Source organism: Micromesistius poutassou, assembly GCF_964030765.1.
Source record: "Micromesistius poutassou genome assembly, chromosome: 8".
Lineage (NCBI taxonomy): Eukaryota > Metazoa > Chordata > Actinopteri > Gadiformes > Gadidae > Micromesistius > Micromesistius poutassou.
This window is the reverse complement of record NC_140278.1, coordinates 7,880,280-7,902,709: the sequence shown is the minus strand read 5'-3', so window position 1 is coordinate 7,902,709 and position 22,430 is coordinate 7,880,280. Positions and strand designations below refer to the sequence as shown.

Sequence of the window (22,430 nt, the reverse complement as noted above, 5' to 3'; positions counted from 1 at the left end):
CTACACACCAACTCCCTTTATTCTACCAAACAGCTAGCCATGCCTTTATTCTATCAAACACTATAGCCACCCCATTTAAATAATCATTGTTTACCTGTCTTACCCAATAACCGTTATTTATAAAAAAAAATATTTTGTATACATTTATATTTACTTACATGTTTTGTTCTGACCTTATTGCCGTTGCTTGCTTACCAAATATAATTTGTGTCTACCAAACTTCACTCTAGCCACACCGACATTCTACCGAAGTACAACCAAACCACCTTTATTTTAGCTACTACTACTAGCCACACATTATTTCTACCAAACATACTAATCACCTTTATTCTAACAAATGACTAGTCACATAATTTGTCCTAACAAACTACACACTAGCCACCTTCATTTCATCAAACTACTAGCCACACCTTTATTATACCAAACTACACACTAGCCACCTTTAATCTACCAAACAACCCTAGTTATAGCTTTAGTCTACCAAACTGAATAAAATGAATAAATAGTGTGGTAAATATAATGCTGTTAAAACAAAGTGTTTTAAACAGCGTGTGAAAATGAAGTTCTTAACCAACCAGGACCCGTTGCCAGAGTTCAGAGGGTGAGGGCTCAAGTGATGAGAAGCTGTGAAACACTCGGCCAAATAGAGGCTTTTTAAATGTTTAAAACAATAAACCTCACCAAGAATAACATGGTGTATTGTGTATTTAACTGGTAAAGAAATTTGTGCCAAGTACAATTTTTTGGGGGACATTCTTTTGTTTTACAAAATTTTATTTGAATCAGTTTGTCATTTTTAAATGCAAGATAATACATTCTTTATAAGCCCCAGATAGGATGTATATCCCCAGTTACAACCTGATATACATTTAAACCTTTTTTCTGTTCATTTATAAAATATAGCACACAGTAACCCAATGTGTTTATGTATTCATAGATTTAAAAGTTCTGTCGATGGCAAGTTTTAACCATATCACGTTCACTTTAAAATAACCAACCATGGCAGTGTAAACGCTCCCTGATTCATACGGAGGAGGATTAGGGCCATAAATGAGAAATCTGAGAATAAAGAATTCTGACTTCCTTCTCAGAATTCTGACTTTATTCTCGAATTCAGACTTTATACTCAGAACTCAAAATAATCACTCTAATCCTCCTTCATAGGTTCAATATTTGATAGAAGAATAAAAAAATACAAAATCTCTGTAGTGTTCGCCCACCATGTAATACTTAATGTGGCCTCCAGGGGGACACAGTGTGAGACCACCTGGGGCGTAAACTGTACAGGGGGAAGGATCACGCTTTAGCACCTGGGTCCCTTCCTGTAACCACAGAAAGTACATCCTCCATCATTAACATCAGTAACGACTGTGCTCGTCTGTTGCCGTGACAATGACGTCCATCCAGATCCTCATGGCCTCCGGACTCAGCGCGACGAGGAAGAAGAGGCGCTCATAGGTCTTCACGCAGAACGTTAGGCTGGGTCTGGGAGACTGATGATAAACACATTATATAGTAGTACTAATACACAGCAATACTAGTCTTAATAATAATAAAAATTGGTGACCCCCTTAACTGTGGTATAATGACCACATTTCACTGACTGAAGTGATCTATTGCTTTTATAAAATGGTTACGTAAGTATGGCGAAATGAAAGTCATAGACACCCTCAAATTTGAAAAAACAAGAAAGTGGGAAAAGCGAATACAAAAAAAGTAGTCCCTCCTGGCTGCCTGTAAAGTGCGCGGCGGTTGATATGCAACACACTGTAGCGTCCTTCAGAGAGAAGGCTAGGCTAGAGACGGTAGCTTGGTTCGCCGGCAATTTAGCCTACTATCGAGCAATTCACTCACAGTGTGCCTATTGCTTTACAACATTTCCACCCTCTCCATCAATCAACATATTTTTAGGCTTCAGTGACCTATGCTATTGCTTTTATATATAAATAAACAACAGTTCAAGTTAGGCGCGGAGTGATACGGAACTCTATAACGCCATAGCAGTTATGTATATGCTCATTATACAACAGTTAGGAACCAATCAGATCGCTTGATTTAAGCCACCCGTTTTATAAAGTACCGTATTGTATAGCAGTATATTAGTATTATAGTAGTATGCTTGCTGAGCTTGTACACAGGTGGTTGTACAGTACAGTATATTAGTAGTAGTAGTAGTTTTAGTATTAGAATAAATAGTCTTATTACTGAGCTGGTGCGCAGGTGGTCGTAGTAAACTTCCTCGATGGCCTGGAAGTAGATCACACCTTTCAACTTCCTCTCGTCGTAATCTGGGAAAAACACATTGCATCACACACATTTATACAAACAGGCCGACAGACAGATAGACACACATACACACGAACACACACGCAAACACCCACACATTGATAACATCATAAATCAAACTCGTATTACATAAGACATAAAATATATGACATAACACACACCCTCAGTACATCACCTAGATTGATTGATTGATTACACTGAGTAACCTGTACACCTGTGTAACCTGTGCCTACTGGTTAGACCATAATACTGTTAGAGTAGCCAGTAGGCTAGTGTTCTAACCAGTAGACTAGTGTTCTAACCAGTAGACAAGCGGTCTAACCAGTTGACTGCAGTGCGGACTGACCTGTAGGCTAGTGGTCTAACCTGTAGGCTAGTGGTCTAACCAATAGACTAGTGGTCTAACCTGTAGCTAGTGGTCTAACCAGTAGGCTAGTGGTCTAACCAGTAGACTGCGGACTGACCAGTAGGCTAGTGTTCCAACCTGTGGAAACGGGCTGAACTGTAGGCTGGTGGGCTGAGCTGCTTGGTGGGCTAGTGGTTAGACCAGTAGGCTGGTGGTCTGACCTCGATGTCTAGTGGTCTAACCTGTGTAGTAGGCTAGTCGCCGGTGGTCCATGTCAAAGAGGAACCATCTCCTCTTCCAGGTTTTGACACGGCCCCCCCGCTTGGTGAGGAAGCCAGCGCAGCGGCGGCTGCTGATGCGTAGGCCTGGGCATCCAGACACGCCGTGACCCAGCGACTCCACGTGCACACGCAGGTCAAAGTTCACAGCCAGGAAAAGGGGAACGTTGCGCTGTCGAAAAAGAAACAGGAGAAGTCCAACTTCATCTGGGACCTTTCCTCTCTTTTATGCCGCTTTTCCACCGACAGTATCAGCTCGACTCGACTCAACTCGCCTCGACTCGACTCGGTTCCAGGCGCGTTTCCATCTAAAAAAGTACCTCTTCAATGTGGGCGGGTCGTAGAAAAAGAACCTCTCCAACATGGGCGGGTCGTTATTAGGTTTTAATCACGGGAGACGCGATTCCCGGGAAATCTGAATCTGATCAAGACTATTTCCTGATTCCCGGGAAAGGTTATGATGGGAAATAAAATAAAATAAAAAGCGCAATGACTGCGCATCTATTGTTGTCATACGGTAACGTTGATGGAGGCAAAACTCGAGCCTTGGGAAAGGAACGACACTAAAACGAAACAGCGAAACGCTGATCCTCCGGAGCCGGTCCGTGGACTCCGGACACACACAACCACGCCGGACACACACAACCACGCACAGCCTTACTCTAGCCCCGGGAAAGGAGCGACACACACGGCAAAACGCTGATCAGTGTCCCCCTCGGGAGCGGGTTCGTGGACTCCAACCACGCCGGACACAACTTAACTTTGAATGATTATTCCCATTTACAGCCGCTGGCCAATCAGTTACCAGCAGCCTGTTTACGTCACACAAAAGTACCTACTCCGCTCGCTTGGAACCTCGACGAAGGTAGTACTAAAAAAAAGTACCCGGTACTAGGTACCAGGTACTTTTTTTGCCAATGGAAACGCAAAAAAGGCGTGGCGAGTCGAGTCGAGTCGAGCTGGTACTGGTGGTGGAAAAGCGGCATTAGTGGAGACAGGTCATTCAGGGGCTAGACAGTGAACACAATAACCCATTCCCTGGCACTGACCTGATCTGAAGTGATCTGATTGGTGGGTATCTCCAGAGAGGCGGGGCTTGAGCTGGAGGGGGCAGGGCTCTGGGGCTGGGGTCTGTCTGGGGGATGAATAATGTCTGTCCTGGGAGAACTAGGCTCCTTCTGCCTCCTCCTCTCCTCCACCTGCTCCTCCTCCTCCTTCTCTACCTCCTCAACCACCAACCGCCGCTGCACCTGCTGAAGAGCAGCAGTGAAGAAGTTATCAACAGTCCCGGATCGGAGAGCAAATCGACTTCACACCACATGGCATGGGTCCCTCTCACGTGTGTGTGTGTGTGTGTGTGTGTGTGTGTGTGTGTGTGTGTGTGTGTGTGTGTGTGTGTGTGTGTGTGTGTGTGTGTGTGTGTGTGTGTGAGAACAGGGAGAAGGGAAGACAGGGCTTGTCATTTCACTACAATGACTGAACTGTATCTTGACATTTTATTCACAATTCATAATTAATCTGAAAAGAAAAACGTTTTTAAGATACACATTCAACATTTACAATGATTAAGACTTTAAATGTAAATGTAATGTGCCTGAGTGCATAAATAAGCATCATTGTAAAAAGGGGGGATGATTTCATGTCCGGGCTAAGCCCCGAATGCCCTCAAATCCTAGAGGATCCCCTGGAATTTATATTAGTAGGTAAAGTATTATAAAAAATAGTAGTATAAATATATACATAGTAAAGTATAGTATAGCTTGCCTAGCATTGTGTGCATAGCACATCTGGAATCACATGCCTTGGTCATCTAACGCAGTATGCCTAACATATCTAGCATAGCGTATCATATTCAGCCTAACACAGCATATCCAGCCTAGTGTTGTGTATGTAGCCTAGCGTATCATATCTACCATAGCGTATCTAGCCTAGCGTAGCATATCTAGCCTATTGAAGAATACCTAGCCTAACGTTGAGTGTATAGCCTAGCCTGCCTAGCCTAGTGTGTGTTTTGGGGGGCTCTATGCTCCAGGCTCACCCTCTCCCTGAGCAGCCTCTCTCTCTCAGCCCTGGCCTCCTGTAGCCTCCTCTCCATCTCCAGCAGGTCGCCCAGCCCCGGGGACGGGCTACAGCAGCAGGGGAACACAGGGTTGAGTGAGTGATGACAGGGTGTAGAGGGTTAAAGCAGGGTAATGAGGGGTATAACAGGGTATAGCAGGGTACAGAGGGGTTTGAAAGGGTATAGATGGGTATAACAGGGTACAGAGGGGTATAACAGGGTACAGAGGGGTATAACAGGGCATAAAAGGGTACAACAGGGTACAGAGAGGTATAACAGGGTACAGAGGGGTATAACGGAGTACAGAGTGGTATAACAGGGTACAGAGGGGTATAACCGGGTATAAAATGGGTATAACCGGGTATAAAATGGGTATAACAGGGTACAGAGGGGTATAACAGGGTATAAAAGGGTACAACAGGGTACAGAGAGGTATAACAGGGTATAACAGGGTACAGAGGGGTATAACAGGGTACAGAGGGGTATAACGGGGTATAGCAGAGTAAAGAGGGGCAGAGCAGGGTATAAGGGTGTATAACAGGTATGGTATAACTGGGTATAGCAGGGTAAACAGGGTATAGCAGGGTGTAACAGAGTACAGAGGGGTTTAACAGGGTATAGAGGGCTTTGGCAGTATATACTGTAACAGGCTAATGCAGGTTATAGCAGGATAGGCCTACGGCATTATCAACATCATCGCTCATGGCTGTGACATATTAATAACAGGGTAAAGTAAGGGAATAATCATGATCGTTAGATGGAGAAAACAATTTATATATATATATATATATATATATTCTCCATCTAATAGGGAACAATGTAAGAATATTGTTTAATATATTAAAATATACATATCCCACCCCATGGGATATGAGGATAGGAATACCTGACCTTGCTATACGGCTACTGCTGTTAGCGGTTAGCACGCCGACACTTCGGCTGCTGAATGAGGACCTCTGAGAGACCCGATGGCCCTTAGTGAGTCTCAGAGAAGAGGAGACAAAGCCGGGACTTTGGTCTGGACGAGAGCGAATAAACCCTGGGCGTGGGAGTGAGAGACACAGAGAGACACAGAGAGAGAGATGTATATTGTTCATTAAAACAGTGTTCTCCTCTTCAAACGTATTAATATAAACTGAAAACTGATGAAATGGGAAGGCATGTAGACATTTGAGAACCTCTGGCTCAGACCAAAGACCAAATTCAGCCATGCCCAAATATGGTAGTAGCCCTTCCCAAAAATGGTTTGACCCCTCCCCGAATATGGTTTTAGCCAACACACAGGACACATTAAAACAGCATGCAACATGACAACAGTCACCATGACAACTGTAACATTGTCATCCTAGAGGACCATTTAAGCACCTTGAGCTGAGAGAGGCCTCTCATTGTGATGTTTGTCATGGAGATGGTTGCCGTGGGGATGTCGCCTCCGTGGTAAACTGGAGAACTCCTGACACGGTTCCTGTGGAGGGGAACATTAGCCGTTCCTCAATACCAAGTACGCGGACTACGTACTCGCGGACTTGGAAGTACGTACTTGGCAAGTCCGGACTTTCAAGTACAGACTTCCGAGAACGCGAGTATGCACCTGCAATTGGAACAGCAGCGGACTCGATGATGCATTCTGGGATATTTAACGGTCCCAAGTCCACACGAGTCACCTCCGATGCATCCTCTGTAGAACGGCCTCATCGAGAACGCATCGAGAACACTTCCGGGTTTTACGACAGTACTCGCGTACTCGCGTACTTGGAATTGGAACAGTGCTTGGGCTACCACTGATGACGTTTATCGAGAACGCAAGTACACGAGAACACATGAGAACGCGAATTGAAAAACGGCTATAGTCTGAACCTGTCGATCACAAGCGGTTTCCATGACCACCCATTTACATGCCAAGCACAAGCGGTTTCCACGGCAATCCGTCAACTACCTTGGTTGGTTTGTTGTTGGCCACGGGGGACAGGGATATCATGCAGGGGGCGGAGCCAGTGATATTCGACCAATCAGCAAGCGGCTTCTTCTCCTTAAGCATCTGAAAATAATAAATGAACAAAAAAAACAAAATCAAAAACAACAAAATAAAATGTCCAATATTTCTTCTGTTAAGAATTGACCTTTAGACGGACCAATGCACAAAGAGATAGATAGAAAGACAGACAGACTGAAAGGCAGGCAGACAGGCAGGATGACAGACAGGCAGACCGACAGACAAACAGGCACCATCTGGGTTGTGTGCAGCAGGTCCCTCTTCTCTCTTCTCAGGGCGTTCAGTTCCCTCTCTTTCTCCCTCTCCACCTCCTTCAGCTGCCTCTCCAGATGATGGACGCGCTCCTGATATCAATACATTATATCATATTAATATACATAAAATACCCACTCCTACCATACCTTTATGTCCCGACTAGTAACAGGCCACTACAATCTAACACACATCTTATATCACATTAAGAGGGTTAACAAACTCTAAATACATTAAAATATCCACATTGAGCCGTTCATGAACTCTGCAACCTCAGAAAGTTGAGCTGCAGGGGGGAACCTTGTCCACTAGAGGGCAGCTGCCTGTAATGAGACTGACTCTGCCCCGCTGACTGTCCCTCTGTCCTTTTGTTGGCTGACTGGAGGTCAGGTGACTGTACAGTAGGTCATGTGATATGGGGTGTAATCCAAGTTATTTTTAGGGAGGACATGATAGGAGGGAGAGAGAGCAATGGCAAGATTGAGATAGAGGAAGAAGGCATATACACACCTTGACTAACCCCTTCCTGCTCCTTAAGGACCTGTCTCTATTCACTGGTTAACCCCTACCTGCTCTCTAATGACCTGTCTCTGTAACTACTGTCCAAGCCCTACCTGTCTCTCTAACCCTATGGGCCGTGTCCACCGGGTGTGACGGTACCTGTCCATAGCTAATCGTCTGCTGCTGCTGGACGGACAGATCTCCTGCCTCCTCCTCCTTCTCCTCCTCCTCCTCCTCCTCTGCCTCCTCTGCCTCCTCCTCCTCCTCCTCTTCATCCTCCTCCTCCAACCGGCTCTCGCTCTCCAGGATGCTGAACTCCCAGTCCTCGAACGCCCGCACCGCCGCCTCCATCGCTTCCCTCTCCTGCAGGGTCAAAGGTCGGAATGAGTATCTGATGTGGAGAGATGTGTGTGTGTGTGTGTGTGTGTGTGTGTGTGTGTGTGTGTGTGTGTGTGTGTGTGTGTGTGTGTGTGTGTGTGTGTGTGTGTGTGTGTGTGTGTGAGTGTGTGTGTGTTTGTGATGGGTCAATTTGATTTAACTTTGTATTTCTAGTTTGTGCGTGCGTGCGTGCGTGCGTGCGTGCGTGCGTGCGTGCGTGCGTGCGTGCGTGCGTGTACCAGTCAGACCTGTAGTGTGAGAGTTGTAACTGTAGTTTAGAGAGTAGTAAATAGAGACGTCTGAACCTGCACATCTACATGCCCTACAGAGGGACAGCAGCTGATCTGATTGGCCGATTGGTGTTGGGGGTCTGATCTGATTGGGCGATTGCTGATAGACGGAACTATTCATCCCTGAGGGAAATTCTGTTGTAACAGCAGCAGACATTATGCAATACATTGGAGAGGCAGGAGAAGCTACGGTGGCCTGTACTGGCCTGTTAGGTGACGGTAGGTACTTCTAAATAATGTTTATTTTGTTAGTAATAGCTTATAAGTAATAGCTTCCAAGTAGGACAGCACTTATGATTGAAAATGGTCCTTCGTTGAGGTAGCGTTTTATTTGCTAACGATAGCTGCTTTGCATGGTTATACAAATCAACAACGCGTCCTCTCTAGAGCAGTTTGTCTGTTCTGGGCTACTGTACTCCATGGAAATGGACCCACTCCTTGTGTAGATATAAGGGGCCTATTCTAAGAAAACAAAAACACAACAATTCTTATTTTCCTGGGATTATATACTAAATCAAACATGCTTTATTTATTGAATTTATATTCATATATATTATAGTCCATTTCTGCCAAGTCCGTTCGGCTAGATACAGCTACACACTGCACCTTTAAGGGGTTTGGGTCAACAAGGCCTTTGAGAGGTTCGTTGTGATTGGACTGGATAAGGGGCCTGTTCTGTTTAGTCCATGGAGCCCACCTGCTGTAGAGTTAGCTGTTCCTTCTGACTCTCAGGCTGACCGGAAACCACCTCCTCCTTCTCCTCCCACCTCCTCCTCAGCTCCTCCACTCGCCTCCTCTCCTCCTCCAAACGATCTCGCTCCTGGTAAGAGAGAGACGGTTAGTGACACTGCTGCCGATTGGTTGGAATGTTTTGCCCGCTCACTCTAACTTGGTGATGCAACAAGTCCCACCTTAGCTGTGTTCGAAATCGTTCCCTATCACAGATATAGTGCACTATAAAGGGTGCTCGCCATTTTGTAGTTGTGTTCGAGTTGTTACTCCTGTATACCACAATGCAGTGCGGGCGCATTTACTGACGCAAATGACGTTCAGAAATGTTCAGCTTAGTGTCTGAATTCTCGTTTGTTCGTTCCCTATATAGTTCACTATATCATAAACACTATATAGGGAATAGTGAGAGAGTGGATAGGGAATGATTTAGAATACAGCTCTTGTGTCTACTAGAGGTGGTAGTCCTACCTCGAGTCTACTAGAGGTGTTAGTCCTACCTTGTGTCTACTAGAGGTGGTAGTCCTACCTTGAGTCTACTAGAGGTGTTAGTCCTACCTTGAGTCTACTAGAGGGGGTAGTCCTACCTTGAGGTTACAGGTGGTAGTCCTACCTTGAGGCTTCAGGTGGTAGTCCTACCGTAGGTCTACAGGTTTAATTCCGACCCTGAGTCTGGGGTTGTAGTTCTAACTTGAGTGAAGAGGGGTTAGCCCTAGCTTGGGTCTAGAGGTTGTACCATGAGTTAAGAGATGGTAGTCCTACCTAGAGCCTAGACGTGGTGGTCCTACCGTGGGTCTAGAGGTAGTAGTTGTAATATGAGTTAAGAGGTGGTAGTCCTACCTAGAGCCAGAGGTGGTAGTCCTACCGTGGGTCTGGGGGGGACAGAGGGCTTCTTCTGCTGCTCCTCCAGGGTCTGTCGCTGTCTCTCCAGCTGCTGTCTTTCGGTTTGTAGCTCGCCTGTCAGCAGGGCAATCTCCAGCTGCAGCTGATTGGCCCACAGGCCACAGGGAGGGGAGTCATGATTGGTGGAGAGAGCAAGGGAAGGTTAGTCATGATTAGTGGAGAGGTGAGTCACAGGGAACACAGCAAGCTCAACATGGTTAGGGAATGAGTCTCTGCACTAAAATGTTAGTATTGTGTTTACAATGCATTCACTGTTTCCCTTTCCATGGGAAACTGTAGCTGCTAGACCTTTATCTGGTCCAGTCTGTAGACCTGTATCTAGTCCAGTCTTAAACCAGGCCCAGTTTCTGGTTCATTCTGAAACCAGGACCTGTACATGGTCCAGTCTGAAACCTTAACCTGTATGTCGTTTAGTCTAAAACCAGCATGTATAACTGGTAGTCTCCAGGACCTATATCTCAAATTCATAAGCAATATATGGATCAGGAATTGGTTGGCTAAGGTACCAGTTGCTGATTGGACCAACCTGGATCCTAAGCTCCTCCTTCCTTTGGTCGATATCTGTGATTCGCTGCTGGATCAGGGAGGGGGAGGGGAAGACCCTGACGGAGCCCGCCCCTGTCAGTTTAGTACGAACCTAGATAGGAGGAGGATGCTAGGTCAATCTGAAACAGAACTAATGCTAGCACGACCCAGAGAGATACAGAGCTACTGCTAGAACGACCCAGAGAGATACAGAGCTAATGCTAGAACGACCCAGAGAGATACAGAGCTACTGCTAGAACGACCCAGAGAGATACAGAGCTACTGCTAGAACGACCCAGAGAGATACAGAGCTACTGCTAGAACGACCCAGAGAGATACAGAGCTACTGCTAGAACGACCCTGAGAGATACAGTGCTAGATACAGTGGGGGGGGGGGGTCTGGCGGAGTTGTTGACGGGGGGGGGGGGGGGGGCGATAATAGAAAATGCGTGGATCATTTTTTTTCTCGTGTGCTTGTGCCGCCCCCCCCTGTAATGCCGCCCTGGGTGGCTGCCCGCTTCGCCCGTGCCTAAAACCACCCCACAGTGATACAGAGTAAATGAAGCACGACCCCGAGAGATACAGCGCTAATGCTAGCACATCCCAGAGAAATACAGACGCCCGTTTTTTTTCAGGATTAGACTCGCAAGTCAGTTTCTAAATGCTTTGCCCAACTAGAGACTGAACACATTCTCCCAAGTTTCATTGCTAAAACTGGATGGAAACAATAACTTACTGACTTGATTTGCAGAACCAAATAAATACATTTTTGGATTTGTGCGCAGATTTTATGTAACAGGGTCAAATAATGTAACATTTTCCATGTTTTAAAATATCTCTACAAAGGGACTTGCTATCTTTCCAGTTGGTTTTACCATGGAGGACAATGGGGGGACGGCATTATTTATCAACATTTTCACCACAATTTAAACAATAATAATGTTATGCTTGTTTACAGCACTTACATATACATTTCCCCTGTTTTAACCATATTATAACATGACATAGTCATAACATAACCATCCATTAACCATAACACAAAATTACATAAGTTATCACATGCTCAGCATACCTCACTCTCAGTGCTACTGCTCTCTGTGTCTGACTCCGCCCCTGAGGAGGCGGGGCTTTGTCCTCCAGCTAATCGTGTGATCCAGGGCGGCCGCGGTCCTTGTTCCCATTGGCTCCTGGTTTCGTCCAAGTTGTTTCGGGGCATTTCTGTGGAGCAGGAAGGGAGAGCTGATAAATGCTAACCAGCGCTATGCTAATCTAATCTAATCTGCTGCACGCCTCCCAGCATATGACAGTCATGTGGTGGAGAGAGAGAGGGGGAGGAGAGAGAAGAGGGACACAGAAAGGAGAGAAATACAGAGAGGTAGAGATGGATAAAGAGCGGGAGGGGGACAAAGAGAGAGAATGTTCTGCATTGAACAATACAAACAACAGACAGACACACTATGTGTTCTCCATCTTATTCTCATTTGTACATGCTTTGGCAATTATAAATGTAGGCAGGCAGTGGGGGGAGAGAGAGAGAGAAAGAGAGAGAGAGAGCTATAGAAAGCATTATAGCAACAGCCGACCACCTCACCTTCATCTACAACCTGTTTCTGTGATTGCATCACCAAATTTAGAGTGGGCGGGCTAAACATTACAACCAATCAGAGAGATAACTGGGGCCTTGTTTACTCTGACAGCAGCAGTACACTGTTGCTGTTTACGTTGAAATCACACGAGAGCTGAGGCTGTCGGAACATTGTTCCTTGCACGCACACACACACACACACACACACACACACACACACACACACACACACACACACACACACACACACACACACACACACACACACACACACACACACACACACACACACACACACACACACACCATTCTCCCTGTTTAGTACAGATTAGTTAAAAAACCTTTGAACTGGTATTATCTGGTTTTCAATGTTGACATAATAAGAGGTCAACCTAATGACCTTAAACACTTAACAAATGTGTGACATAACAATTTACATAACGTGTCTGTCGTGTAAGTTTGGTGTGTGTGTGGTAAAACACATGTCATGTAAAAGAGCTCATAAGGTTATGATATTTGGCTGTAAAATAAATAATGTGAATAACATAGAAATGATGGTAAATCGTTTCTGCAAAGTTAATGTTCATATTATGGAAAGATTTAAGAATAAGAGAGATAAGGTCAAACTAATATTTGTATATTTTGATGATAATCAAATGATAATTAATATGTTTTGCCTGTATGTATGTATGTATGTATGTATGTATGTATGTATGTATGTATGTATGTATGTATGTATGTATGTATGTCAATTATGGCACCCACTGCACTCCTGACCATCCCTGGAGAGAGGGATCCCCCACTTTGAGACTGTAATGGTGACCAAGGGCTATAATACAAATAAAATTGAAAAAATGTAATTGAATTATCCTAAAATATATATTCATAAAGTATCCCATAAAGTTGCCTTAACTATCGCCTGCCAATTCCAACAGGGTAAGACCTACAATGTTGAAAGATCAATTTATATTCCGCACTATTAATGATTCATATCTATTTCACGTAACAGAATGCTCAGAGTGTTCACAGTGTGTGGTATAGTTGGGTGTTCACAGTGTGTGGTATAGTTGTGGTACAGACACACCGTAGCTTTCTTTTGGGCCCTGAAATGCAAACGTGATTAATCCAATAAACAAACAACAAATCAGGACACAGCTCATGTGACCTGGAGCTGCCAATGGGCTGGCTGAACAGAGAGAGATGGGGTGTTATACAGGAAATACAGGTGAGACAGGGTGATAAGCACACCTGGGGAAGCATGGGCGTGGGCCAGGTTAGGTTAGCAATAGAAAACTGCAGCATCCAAGATCCCAGTTGATTGTATTTCAAATTAATATTTGCTCAGTCATGTGGTGATTCGTTGGAGAGGGGGCATAACATCTCCTATAATGCATTCAATAAGTGTGTGTGTGTGTGTGTGTGTGTGTGTGTGTGTGTGTGTGTGTGTGTGTGTGTGTGTGTGTGTGTGTGTGTGTGTGTGAAATTGTACACTTTACGTTTAACTGGATACGTTTTTCGAGTGAGCTATTAGACCCCCCAGACGAGCTGGAATGTTTTTATAATATGTTACTATATTTTTCTTATAAAGGACGCTAATGGAACATTTCGGGGAGCCCAGTTGCCCCCGGACAGAGCGATCCGTCGGGACCTGGGAGTTTTCGGGCAGGTCATGGGAACCGGTGTTCCGGTAATTACTGTCTGGGACGGAGGATCAGACGGAGATGCGTTCCTGGGACCAAAACAACGAGTCCTCCCATGGGAGCCCCCTCCCATCTCAAATCTCCTTTCCGTCGGATAAACAAACCGTAAACAGCAGGAATGGTAGCAAACAAGACCTAAAACAAGACTAAGTAAACGGGACGGGGGGTGGTGGCCCCTGGGAGCCAGCAAGGCTCCGCCGCTATGACCTGGGATAAGAGTATAAATACATGTGGGCAAAAGGGCAGCGAACCCCTACCCTATGACTCACCAGAGGGTATATTTAATCATGGAGCCAAATAAATAAACTCGAACTATTATTAATACCACGAAGTGAGACTGGTGGGCGGTTACACCAACTCATGGTTGGTGTAAAAAAAAAAAAAAAAAAAGTGAGTGAGTGAAAGACGTGTTAGGATTAAAATTACCACAGTCCAAATGACCGAGGTCTGAATGTCAGACACAAAGTCTTACCTGGGAACGATGAAGTTACTAAAAATCGGCGCTCGACCAGATCCCCAGCAAAACAGCGAGCTCCGCTTTCCCTTTGAAATGCCTTTTCTCGGGTCGTTCTGTAGGCCTACGCCGCTTTCAGTAGCCTATATAACCGGGGAGGTCTTCATGTCGTCCCGGTCTGATTCGGTCTCCACTACCGTCGGGGGAAAGTACTGGACCTCCGCAGGTGGCGGGGGCGTCTGTTCCCGGGACGGGACGGCCCGGAGAGGCGGGTACTAAAGGGGTTTAGTGAGAGGGAGAGACTGGGCTGCTTGCTTTGTGTTTACCTCCGAGCTGACGGGACAGTCGCTCTCTGATGTTGGATTTCTATTTTCGGGGACGTGAGTGACTTTCTCGTCATTGTTACTCTGTCGCAACCAGCCGTCGCGACGTCACGGTGCGTTGACATCATCACACACACCGTAGGTTCAGATCGGGGTCGGGATCGGTTTACTGAGTTCGAAACTTCGATACCCGTTCAGGCACCGCGCATTTAACACGCAACCGCTCGAACGTTTTCAGAGGAGGGCACGGGGCTCTGCGGACTGACAAGAGGCCGTGCCATGCATGTGGTTTCCGGTCAGGTAGGCTAAAGGCATATATTGTGATGTTGATTCATCTATTTCCAGCTCGGGAGTCGAGACAACAACTCGCAACTGCTGTTCCGGTTTCACGACGCTTGCTGGCGACGCCTCCTTCGCCAGAGCAGAATGGCGTCTGTCAGCGCAGCGCAGGTGAGATTGCGCAACAATAGGCCTACCTGTTGACGGCCCACGCGGAGACGATGACAGCTAGGCTGGGGCGGCGCCAGGTAAAGCCTCCAATAAACTCCCTTCCGACTTCATGTTTCGCATAGAGCACACATTGAGGACTCGCTCATCCCGTCGTGATTGATGTGTGAAAACATGCGAGGCGTCTCGAGTATGTCAGTTTAATAACAGACAGGAGCCGACTCTTTGTCTGGAGAAACCAGTCTTCCACCACGAGGAGTCAGAAACTAGAGTCTGGGGAGGGGGGCATAATATAGTGTTTTCCATACTGTAGTGTTGAAGTGTTCAGGTGCCCATAGTGTAGTGTTCAATATTCCGGGGCCACATTATGGCCGTGATGGAAACTTGTCTCTTGGCGACTTGGAAGGCAAATAAAGGCCATTCATGTGCTATGCAAAACAGCCTAGCTAGTGTGTGTGTGTGTGTGTGTGTGTGTGTGTGTGTGTGTGTGTGTGTGTGTGTGTGTGTGTGTGTGTGTGTGTGTGTGTGTGTGTGTGTGTGTGTGTGTGTGTGTGTGTGTGTGTGTGTGTGTGTGTGTGTGTGTGTGTGTGTGTGTGTGTGGACTTAGGAGTCACTTGTATTCCTGAATAGCAACATGAAGACAGAACATTCAACTTGAAACAACCATCTCCACCGCAATAACGCACACGCAGATTTAGTTTTATTATTTGATAATTGTGGTTTTTATTTACACATCATTTCTACACGCCACTGTGCTGGCGAATAGTTATTGTATTGTTATGATTTCCTCTTTCCCGCAAAGGTTACATATTTTATAACATTGAATTATGAGAAGACGTTTCACAATCATAAACACACATGTTCATTTCAAAGTGACATTTAAATAAAAAACAACTGCTGCTGGAGAGGCGGTCATACGTCATGGAGCCCACAAACCAGATTAGCTGGAACCGCCACATCTGGAGAGAACAGAGGTGGACACCAAATTATGGACACGCTCATTTGTCTCACACACACACACACACACACACACACACACACACACACACACACACACACACACACAAAGTAGGGACGGGACAGGGTACCTATCCCATTCCTACCTCCCTCTTAAGGAGTAGGGACGGGACAGGGTACCTATCCCATTCCTACCTCCCTCTTAAGAAGTAGGGACGGGACAGGGTACCTATCCCATTCCTACCTCCCTCTTAAGAAGTAGGGACGGGACAGGGTACCTATCTTTGCCGGCTTATTCAGGTTCAGATTGTTCATGATGTCTATGAACTCCTCCAGGCTCTTGGAGAGGCGAGGGTTAAACCGCCGCTCCTCCCCCACTGTCGACACCGTCTGACCTGGGGGAGGGAGGGGGGGGGGGGGTCATGACTGACAGGAAGCCAACTGTTCCCATGGTCACAGGTCGTGTCCCAATTGACACACTTGTGACCTTGAGAGTGCACTACTTAATACCCACAATGCACCATCAAATAAGTGTTCAACTCAATGTATCCCATGATGCATAGCCCTTTCTTTTTCATCTGATTCACACAATCTAAATGGTATTTATGCTAATGAGCAGTCACAGAATGACATGCAACACGTTTTCATAGTAATTAGTGTTCGAATTCCCTTTGTACTTGCTCCCTAAAATAGTTATACTCATTATATAGAGTTTAGGGAATAAGGAAAGAAGTGAAACTATTCAAAGACAGCCACAGTGAGGATACAAAGAATTACCTCAAATTACAACTCAAATGTAATGTTTAACCATCCTCACCAATCAGTTGGCTTGTATGCTTTTAAATGTTCTGTGATTTTTTGGATGTTTGATAGTTTGGTTTTCATTGTATAGAGTCTTTGAGTGTCTAGATAAGAGCGAGAAAAGAGCTCTGCATCTCCCACTTTATCTCAGTGGACATCAAGGCAAACATCTAGCAAGTCAATATTTCACGATTTAAAAAAAACAAAAACAAGAGGATGTTGGCGATGAACCTTTGTAGTCGTGCGCTGGGTAGACAAGGCACTGGTCCGGCAGCGTGAAGATCTTCTGGTGCACAGAGTCGTAGAGACGCTTGGCATCGCCTGAGCGATGGAAACGGAGGAAAGAAACGGCTTTAGAGGCACACCAGCGATCACACCACACTACCACCCTGTGGACACTCTGTGACATTACAATAACAGCATTTACCAGACATACGTACATTATACCGTCAATACCACGACCCATTGAATACGGTGACCTATTGAACCATAGCGGTTTCTGATCGATCCAGAGTCCGATTTAACAGAGCCTGGGTAAACAAGCAGTACTATCCCGTTCCACCATTGTATTTATTTTAGTAGTAGTAACAGTATGCCTTGGCAGTACAAAGGATGACAGACAGAAGATAACATAAAAGATCCTCGATGCAAGTTCGATAGTAGCATAGGTCGTACCCTGCTGGAAGTCTGTCCGTCCACAGCCTCGGATGAGCAGGGCGTCTCCGGTGAAAGCCAAGCTCTGGTCACCCAGCACCAGGGTGACGCAGCCGTCCGTGTGGCCTGGCGTCTCCCGAACCGTCAACACCTGCATGGACCAATAGAGAATCAACCAACGCACAACGCCGGCAGGTACCTACAGAGAATATGATAGGATACATTGATTGTTTTTTATTCCTCTTGGGGGAGATTCATCTGATGCATACGAGTCATCTCTAGAAGCTGAGGCAGCCACTGGGCAACACCCGGGTACCAACTCAGGAGGCACTCTACACCCAGTGCCTCCTGCCAGTTTCTGACAGTGGCAGGAGGTTAATGCATGTCTCAATGTGGGAGGAAGCCCAGGTGAACCCATGGAGAATCAGAATCAGAATTTGAAATGGAGTTTGAACTATAAATTGTAATTATGAAAGCTGTGAAAGGCTACAAAGAAAGTAGTCAAGAGAAACGTCCCCGCCAGGTTTTAACCAAGCTGGGGCCACCGTGCCCACCCAGTCACACCACCGCTCAGATAACCTAAACTAACCTCAGTACTTAAGCATTGAATGTGTGAACTTGGAGCGTGTCGGCGGAGGCTCGGTTCCTCACGTGTCGGCCGAAGGGGATGGTGTCACCCTCCACCAGCAGGAGGTCAGCGGACGCCCCACTGAGCCTGGAAATGGCACTCCTGAGCCCCGTCACCCGACGCTTCAGCTGCCCGCTGCCCGTTATGTGGTCCGCGTGGCAGTGGGTGTTCACTGTGGAGAACGCACACATTCATTCAGGATTTTGGACATCGGATCTCATTTCCAAGTGAGCCAGTGTGTTATTTATCATTGGAGACCGTTTAATACTTTCCATTCAGTCCTTCTGAATCGCTGGTGCTAGGCTAGCGCAAGTCGAGGGGAACTGCTAGCCTGCCAATAAAAACTGTTTTACCCACTCCCGAGGCAAACCAATTATAATGCCCGACTATCGATGTAAATGTCTGTGTTGATAGAATAGTGTTAGAAATAAACTTACCCTTGCATCGCATTGCATTTAGTTTATAATCCCTGTAGTTGGAAGCAAGCTATGGCAGCGGCGGGCTGATATTACCTGGAGTGCGCTTCTCTGTTTACGTTCTGCTGTAGTGAATTGGTTGCTACACCAGAGAAAAGTGAAATTCCACCGCTGCTGAAAAAGTAGTCCCCCAAAATGTAATGTGATCATTGCGATACAAGGATAGTTTTATTTCTAATATTATTCTATCAACACAGACATTTACATCGATAGTCGGGCATTATAATTGGTTTGCATCGGGTGTACTTTGGAGTGGGTAAAACTGTTTTTATTGGCAGGCTAGCAGTTCCCCTCGACTTACGCTAGCCTAGCACCAGCGATTTCTGCAACTAGAAGGACTGAATGAAAAGTATTGAAAACGGTCTCCAATGATAAACAACACACTGGCTCACTTGGAAATGAGACCCGATGTCCAAAATCCTGAACTATCCCTTTAAGGCTTAGTTATGGTTCCACATCGACGCAACGCAATGACCACGCTTCAACGCAGTCGTGAACCTGTTTTGTTTCTGTGTCGGGTTTAAGTGAGTGGACGAATCACAGCCCTTGCTGCTGCGTCGCCTCGGTGCAAGGTTACAATTTTTGGGAGGCGCACGTCAGGCCGTAGGGTCCGTAAACCTTCTTGCGTTGCATTGACGTGGAACCATAAATAAGCCTTTAGTCCTATCTGCTTTATACCGGTTATCTTTAGCATCAGCCCTGATGGCTGTCTAGCTCCACCTGCTCTCTTGAGCATCAACCCTACCGGCGGTCTTGCCCTTACCTACAATCATGGGTGTTAGCCCAACCAGCCACGTGATCGTTAGCTCTACGTCAACTATCGTTAGAACCACCTCCTATCGTTAGAATACCTAAAAAATGTTGTGTTATCCCTACCTGTTAGCCTTGGGTATAGCCTTAATTGGCAACGTTAGCCCGACCAGCTATCTCTAGCGGTAATCCTACCTGCCATCTTAAGAGTTAGCCCCAGCTGGTTGACTAGCATCAGGTCACGCTCCACCGTCTCCAAGACGGGGTCAATGATTACAGCCTCTGCACTTTCGGAGTCCGCCAGCAGGTAAGTGTAGGTACTGCTGCTGGACTCATAGAGCTACACACACACACACACACACACACACACACACACACACACACACACACACACACACACACACACACACACACACACACACACACACACACACACACACACACACACACACACACTTAATTTGAGGTATGGGTTAGGAAACGGGGGTCCTACAGCCTAGTCTCCACCAACCCCAAAACCTTCACATCGTGTGGGATGGAATTGCTCGTCTGCAAGCGGAGAATACCATTGAAGGGCAGGACTGTGCCACGAGCCATGACGGGAGCTCCGCCTTCTCCTTACAGCCAACCGACTTTAGGAAGAAAGCGGGGAAAAGTCGGTGTCTAGGAGACTGGTACACGAGGCCTTACATACAGCCTCCCGTCCTGCTCATGAAGCACACGGGGACGCCGCATGGAGGCGGATGAACCCGGGCTATACTACGCCGCCCTACAACCACTAGGCTGAAGGGAGGGTGAGGCAGCGTGACAATTCTACACATGGTTGTTTAAAGATATACTGCTGTTAAGTCAAACAGACTTTTTATTGATTTATTGATATACAAATATACTGTATATTTATTAACGGATATAAAGAAACAGAAAGCAGGTCTTTCCTCCTGCGGCATGGCATGGCCACTCGGCCGATGCTGTCGGCAGCGTCAGAGAACCTTCTCCACGTCTTCAGGCCCAGATTACATCTTTCCAACAGTCATGGCCGACAGGCAGAGGAGAGCTGGTTATGTTGCTAACTAACATCCACAGCGCTCAGTGATGACAGACATACGATCTGTCCCACAGGGGCAACTGCATGCGACCCCTCTTGCCTGAGGGGTGGTCCACTGGTCCGATGGAAAACCTTCACTGGTGCCTTCAGGGAAGAGCCGATAGAGGGGGGGGGGGGGGGGGGCATGTGCTCCACACCCAGGAAACGAAGCACGAGGCGTGCTCATCGTCTAGTGGAAGTGCCGCCGGTCAGGAGCAGCAAGGCTGCTCCTCAGAGGCCGTGACGGCCATACATTTCTTTGTCGTAGATGGTTGAAGATGTATAGCCTACTTTGTAGAGCCAAAATACTTCAAAGATTGACATTTATTGTTTTGCGGTTTGTTGTTTTTCCTCTACAGATAGTCGCAGAAAATAATTAAAAACAATGTAAAGTATATTAAAGAATTATTTCTGCCTCTTAAGACCTCAGATTTTTTTATTATTTTTTATTAAATTACTTAAAATAGGGAACGTGAAATTGACCTCACACCTTCATGAGTTCTATGGTGAATGAACCATGTTTAGAGGTCGCTGCGTTTGTTCTTCTGTTGGTTCTGTCTCGCAACATCTCACACCATTCCCTATACCTCTGCAGGAATTAACTATTCTAACAGAATCAGTATGCATAATCAGATTTTTTTTGTTGTTGCCGAATGCTGATACTCCGGAAAATTGAGAGGATTCAAAAGGGTTGTAGCACAGTAATAGACTAAGCCAAAACCGCAACCTAAGCGAATGACAACTTGTTTTTCAACGTTTCGCATGAGAAACACTGTGGCAGTTACAAACGCAACATTGTTTCCCCATAATGTCAAATCACTTCACGATTAATGATCACGTAAACATTCACACCATCACAAAATAGTATTCCAAAGTTCCTTTGCTCCAGAAAGGGCGGCGGTCATTGTGGTGTGTTGTCTTGATGTGCACGCCCTATTCTTTATGATGGGTGAATGTGATTGATCAATAAAGCCAGATAGGCCTATTGTTTTATATCGGTTGAAGTTTTATCTTAAGTTTAACCCTTTTGAACGACTTTAGATGCTCAGTTTCCGACAAAAATAAACTATCACCCCACATTGATCAATACGACAAACTATTGGGTAGCTTTGGAATTAAGTATAAACAAATTAAACTCATCTAGTTACTAACCCTTACCAATGACGTTGGTTTAAACTGTTTTACAAATGACACATTGTGGCAAGCACAGGTTATAGTATTGTCGACTAAATATATCGATTTAGATTAACCACCTCACCTGTCTGAAGACGAGTCCTTCTCTCAGCGCCATCCTTGAGCATAATGTTCTGCAGCTGACCGTACCGGGGAGGGATCTGCGGTCTTCCCCGGGGAGAGGGAGCCCTCTGCGGTTAAGAGCACAACTGGAGACCCAGGCTGACGCTCGCTGGCGGAGCAGGAAGGCCAGAACCTGTCCGGCAGGTTTTACGCTCCGCATAACAGAACTCATTGATAATTATATTAAAAACAAAAATATATGCAGCTCTTTAACTTAACTCCAAAGACGATACTGGCCTGGATGAGTATATTCCCGTGGTAACAACCAGCTCAACCCGACCGTACCGAGCCTAGCTTTATAACATAAGAGGCATGGCGAGTGTATAATGTCTAATGATTAACTAAGTGTATCAATGTTATGGTTCATCCATGTGTATAGAGCAGGCAGCTTGGAACGAAGACGACTTTCCTAACCTTGAATGAACTCCGGAAGAAACCTTATGCGACGTATTATCGTCACGGGTAATTCATTGTCCAAAACAAATATGTGCAGTCGCATGTACTTCTGTTTTACGGCCTAGGCTAAATAAAAGTTTAGAAGTTTGAGAGCTCCGATGTGATGCCGCTATAAAATATTACAGAGCAGAGCTTGCCGTAATCCAAGGTGTACGTGACCGCGTGCATGCGTCTCGGTTTGTTTGAGTTGGCCCCTCCTCATTTGTATTCGTCTGAGAAAGATACAACAAAAATAATGGATATTTTGTATATTGCATCAACAATAAATAATATTTTGTA

General features: G+C 45.9%; 2 protein-coding genes across 4 annotated transcripts; both read right to left on the bottom strand.

Annotated features, from left to right (window-relative positions):
* Window positions 1-766: 766 nt before the first annotated feature.
* On the bottom strand, window positions 767-14,661 carry phldb3 (pleckstrin homology-like domain, family B, member 3). Of its 3 annotated transcripts, none has more exons than XM_084472121.1 (15): window positions 14,298-14,661; window positions 11,613-11,758; window positions 10,542-10,652; window positions 9,978-10,097; window positions 9,081-9,203; window positions 7,875-8,078; window positions 7,196-7,306; window positions 6,906-7,007; window positions 6,335-6,434; window positions 5,861-6,008; window positions 4,949-5,036; window positions 3,960-4,163; window positions 2,875-3,082; window positions 2,206-2,288; window positions 767-1,493 (listed from the first exon to the last, which is right to left on the bottom strand). In XM_084472121.1, the coding sequence occupies exons 2-15, from the start codon at window positions 11,754-11,756 to the stop codon at window positions 1,359-1,361; spliced, it is 1,881 nt and encodes a 626-aa protein (XP_084328247.1). In that variant the 5' UTR covers window positions 11,757-11,758; window positions 14,298-14,661; the 3' UTR covers window positions 767-1,358. The 3 variants fall into 3 exon arrangements, with proteins under 3 accessions (XP_084328247.1, XP_084328248.1, XP_084328249.1); XM_084472122.1 differs by having other exon boundaries at window positions 3,960-4,160; XM_084472123.1 differs by lacking the exon at window positions 10,542-10,652.
* Window positions 14,662-15,755: 1,094 nt separating this feature from the next.
* ethe1 (ETHE1 persulfide dioxygenase) lies at window positions 15,756-22,301 on the bottom strand. Its single transcript, XM_084471643.1, has 7 exons — window positions 21,658-22,301; window positions 19,511-19,655; window positions 18,113-18,261; window positions 17,483-17,612; window positions 17,039-17,128; window positions 16,285-16,401; window positions 15,756-16,008 (listed from the first exon to the last, which is right to left on the bottom strand). The coding sequence occupies exons 1-7, from the start codon at window positions 21,865-21,867 to the stop codon at window positions 15,962-15,964; spliced, it is 888 nt and encodes a 295-aa protein (XP_084327769.1). The 5' UTR covers window positions 21,868-22,301; the 3' UTR covers window positions 15,756-15,961.
* Between the last annotated feature and the right edge of the window lie 129 nt (window positions 22,302-22,430).

What these genes read in the sequence shown, in the direction of transcription:
- ethe1 (XM_084471643.1), bottom strand. Translation starts at nt 21,867, where the DNA reads ATGAGTTCTGTTATGCGGAGCGTAAAACCTGCCGGACAGGTTCTGGCC. An exon ending in GCTAACTCTTAAGATGGCAG is followed by an intron (nt 18,262 to 19,510) that starts GTAGGATTACCG and finishes CGTTCTCCACAG; the next exon opens with TGAACACCCACTGCCACGCG. An exon ending in CCCAGCGCACGACTACAAAG is followed by an intron (nt 16,402 to 17,038) that starts GTTCATCGCCAA and finishes TCCCTCCCCCAG; the next exon opens with GTCAGACGGTGTCGACAGTG.
- phldb3 (XM_084472121.1), bottom strand. Translation starts at nt 11,756, where the DNA reads ATGCCCCGAAACAACTTGGACGAAACCAGGAGCCAATGGGAACAAGGA. An exon ending in CCAACAACAAACCAACCAAG is followed by an intron (nt 6,435 to 6,905) that starts GTAGTTGACGGA and finishes TCCCCTCCACAG; the next exon opens with GAACCGTGTCAGGAGTTCTC. An exon ending in GCGACTAGCCTACTACACAG is followed by an intron (nt 2,289 to 2,874) that starts GTTAGACCACTA and finishes TGTTTTTCCCAG; the next exon opens with ATTACGACGAGAGGAAGTTG.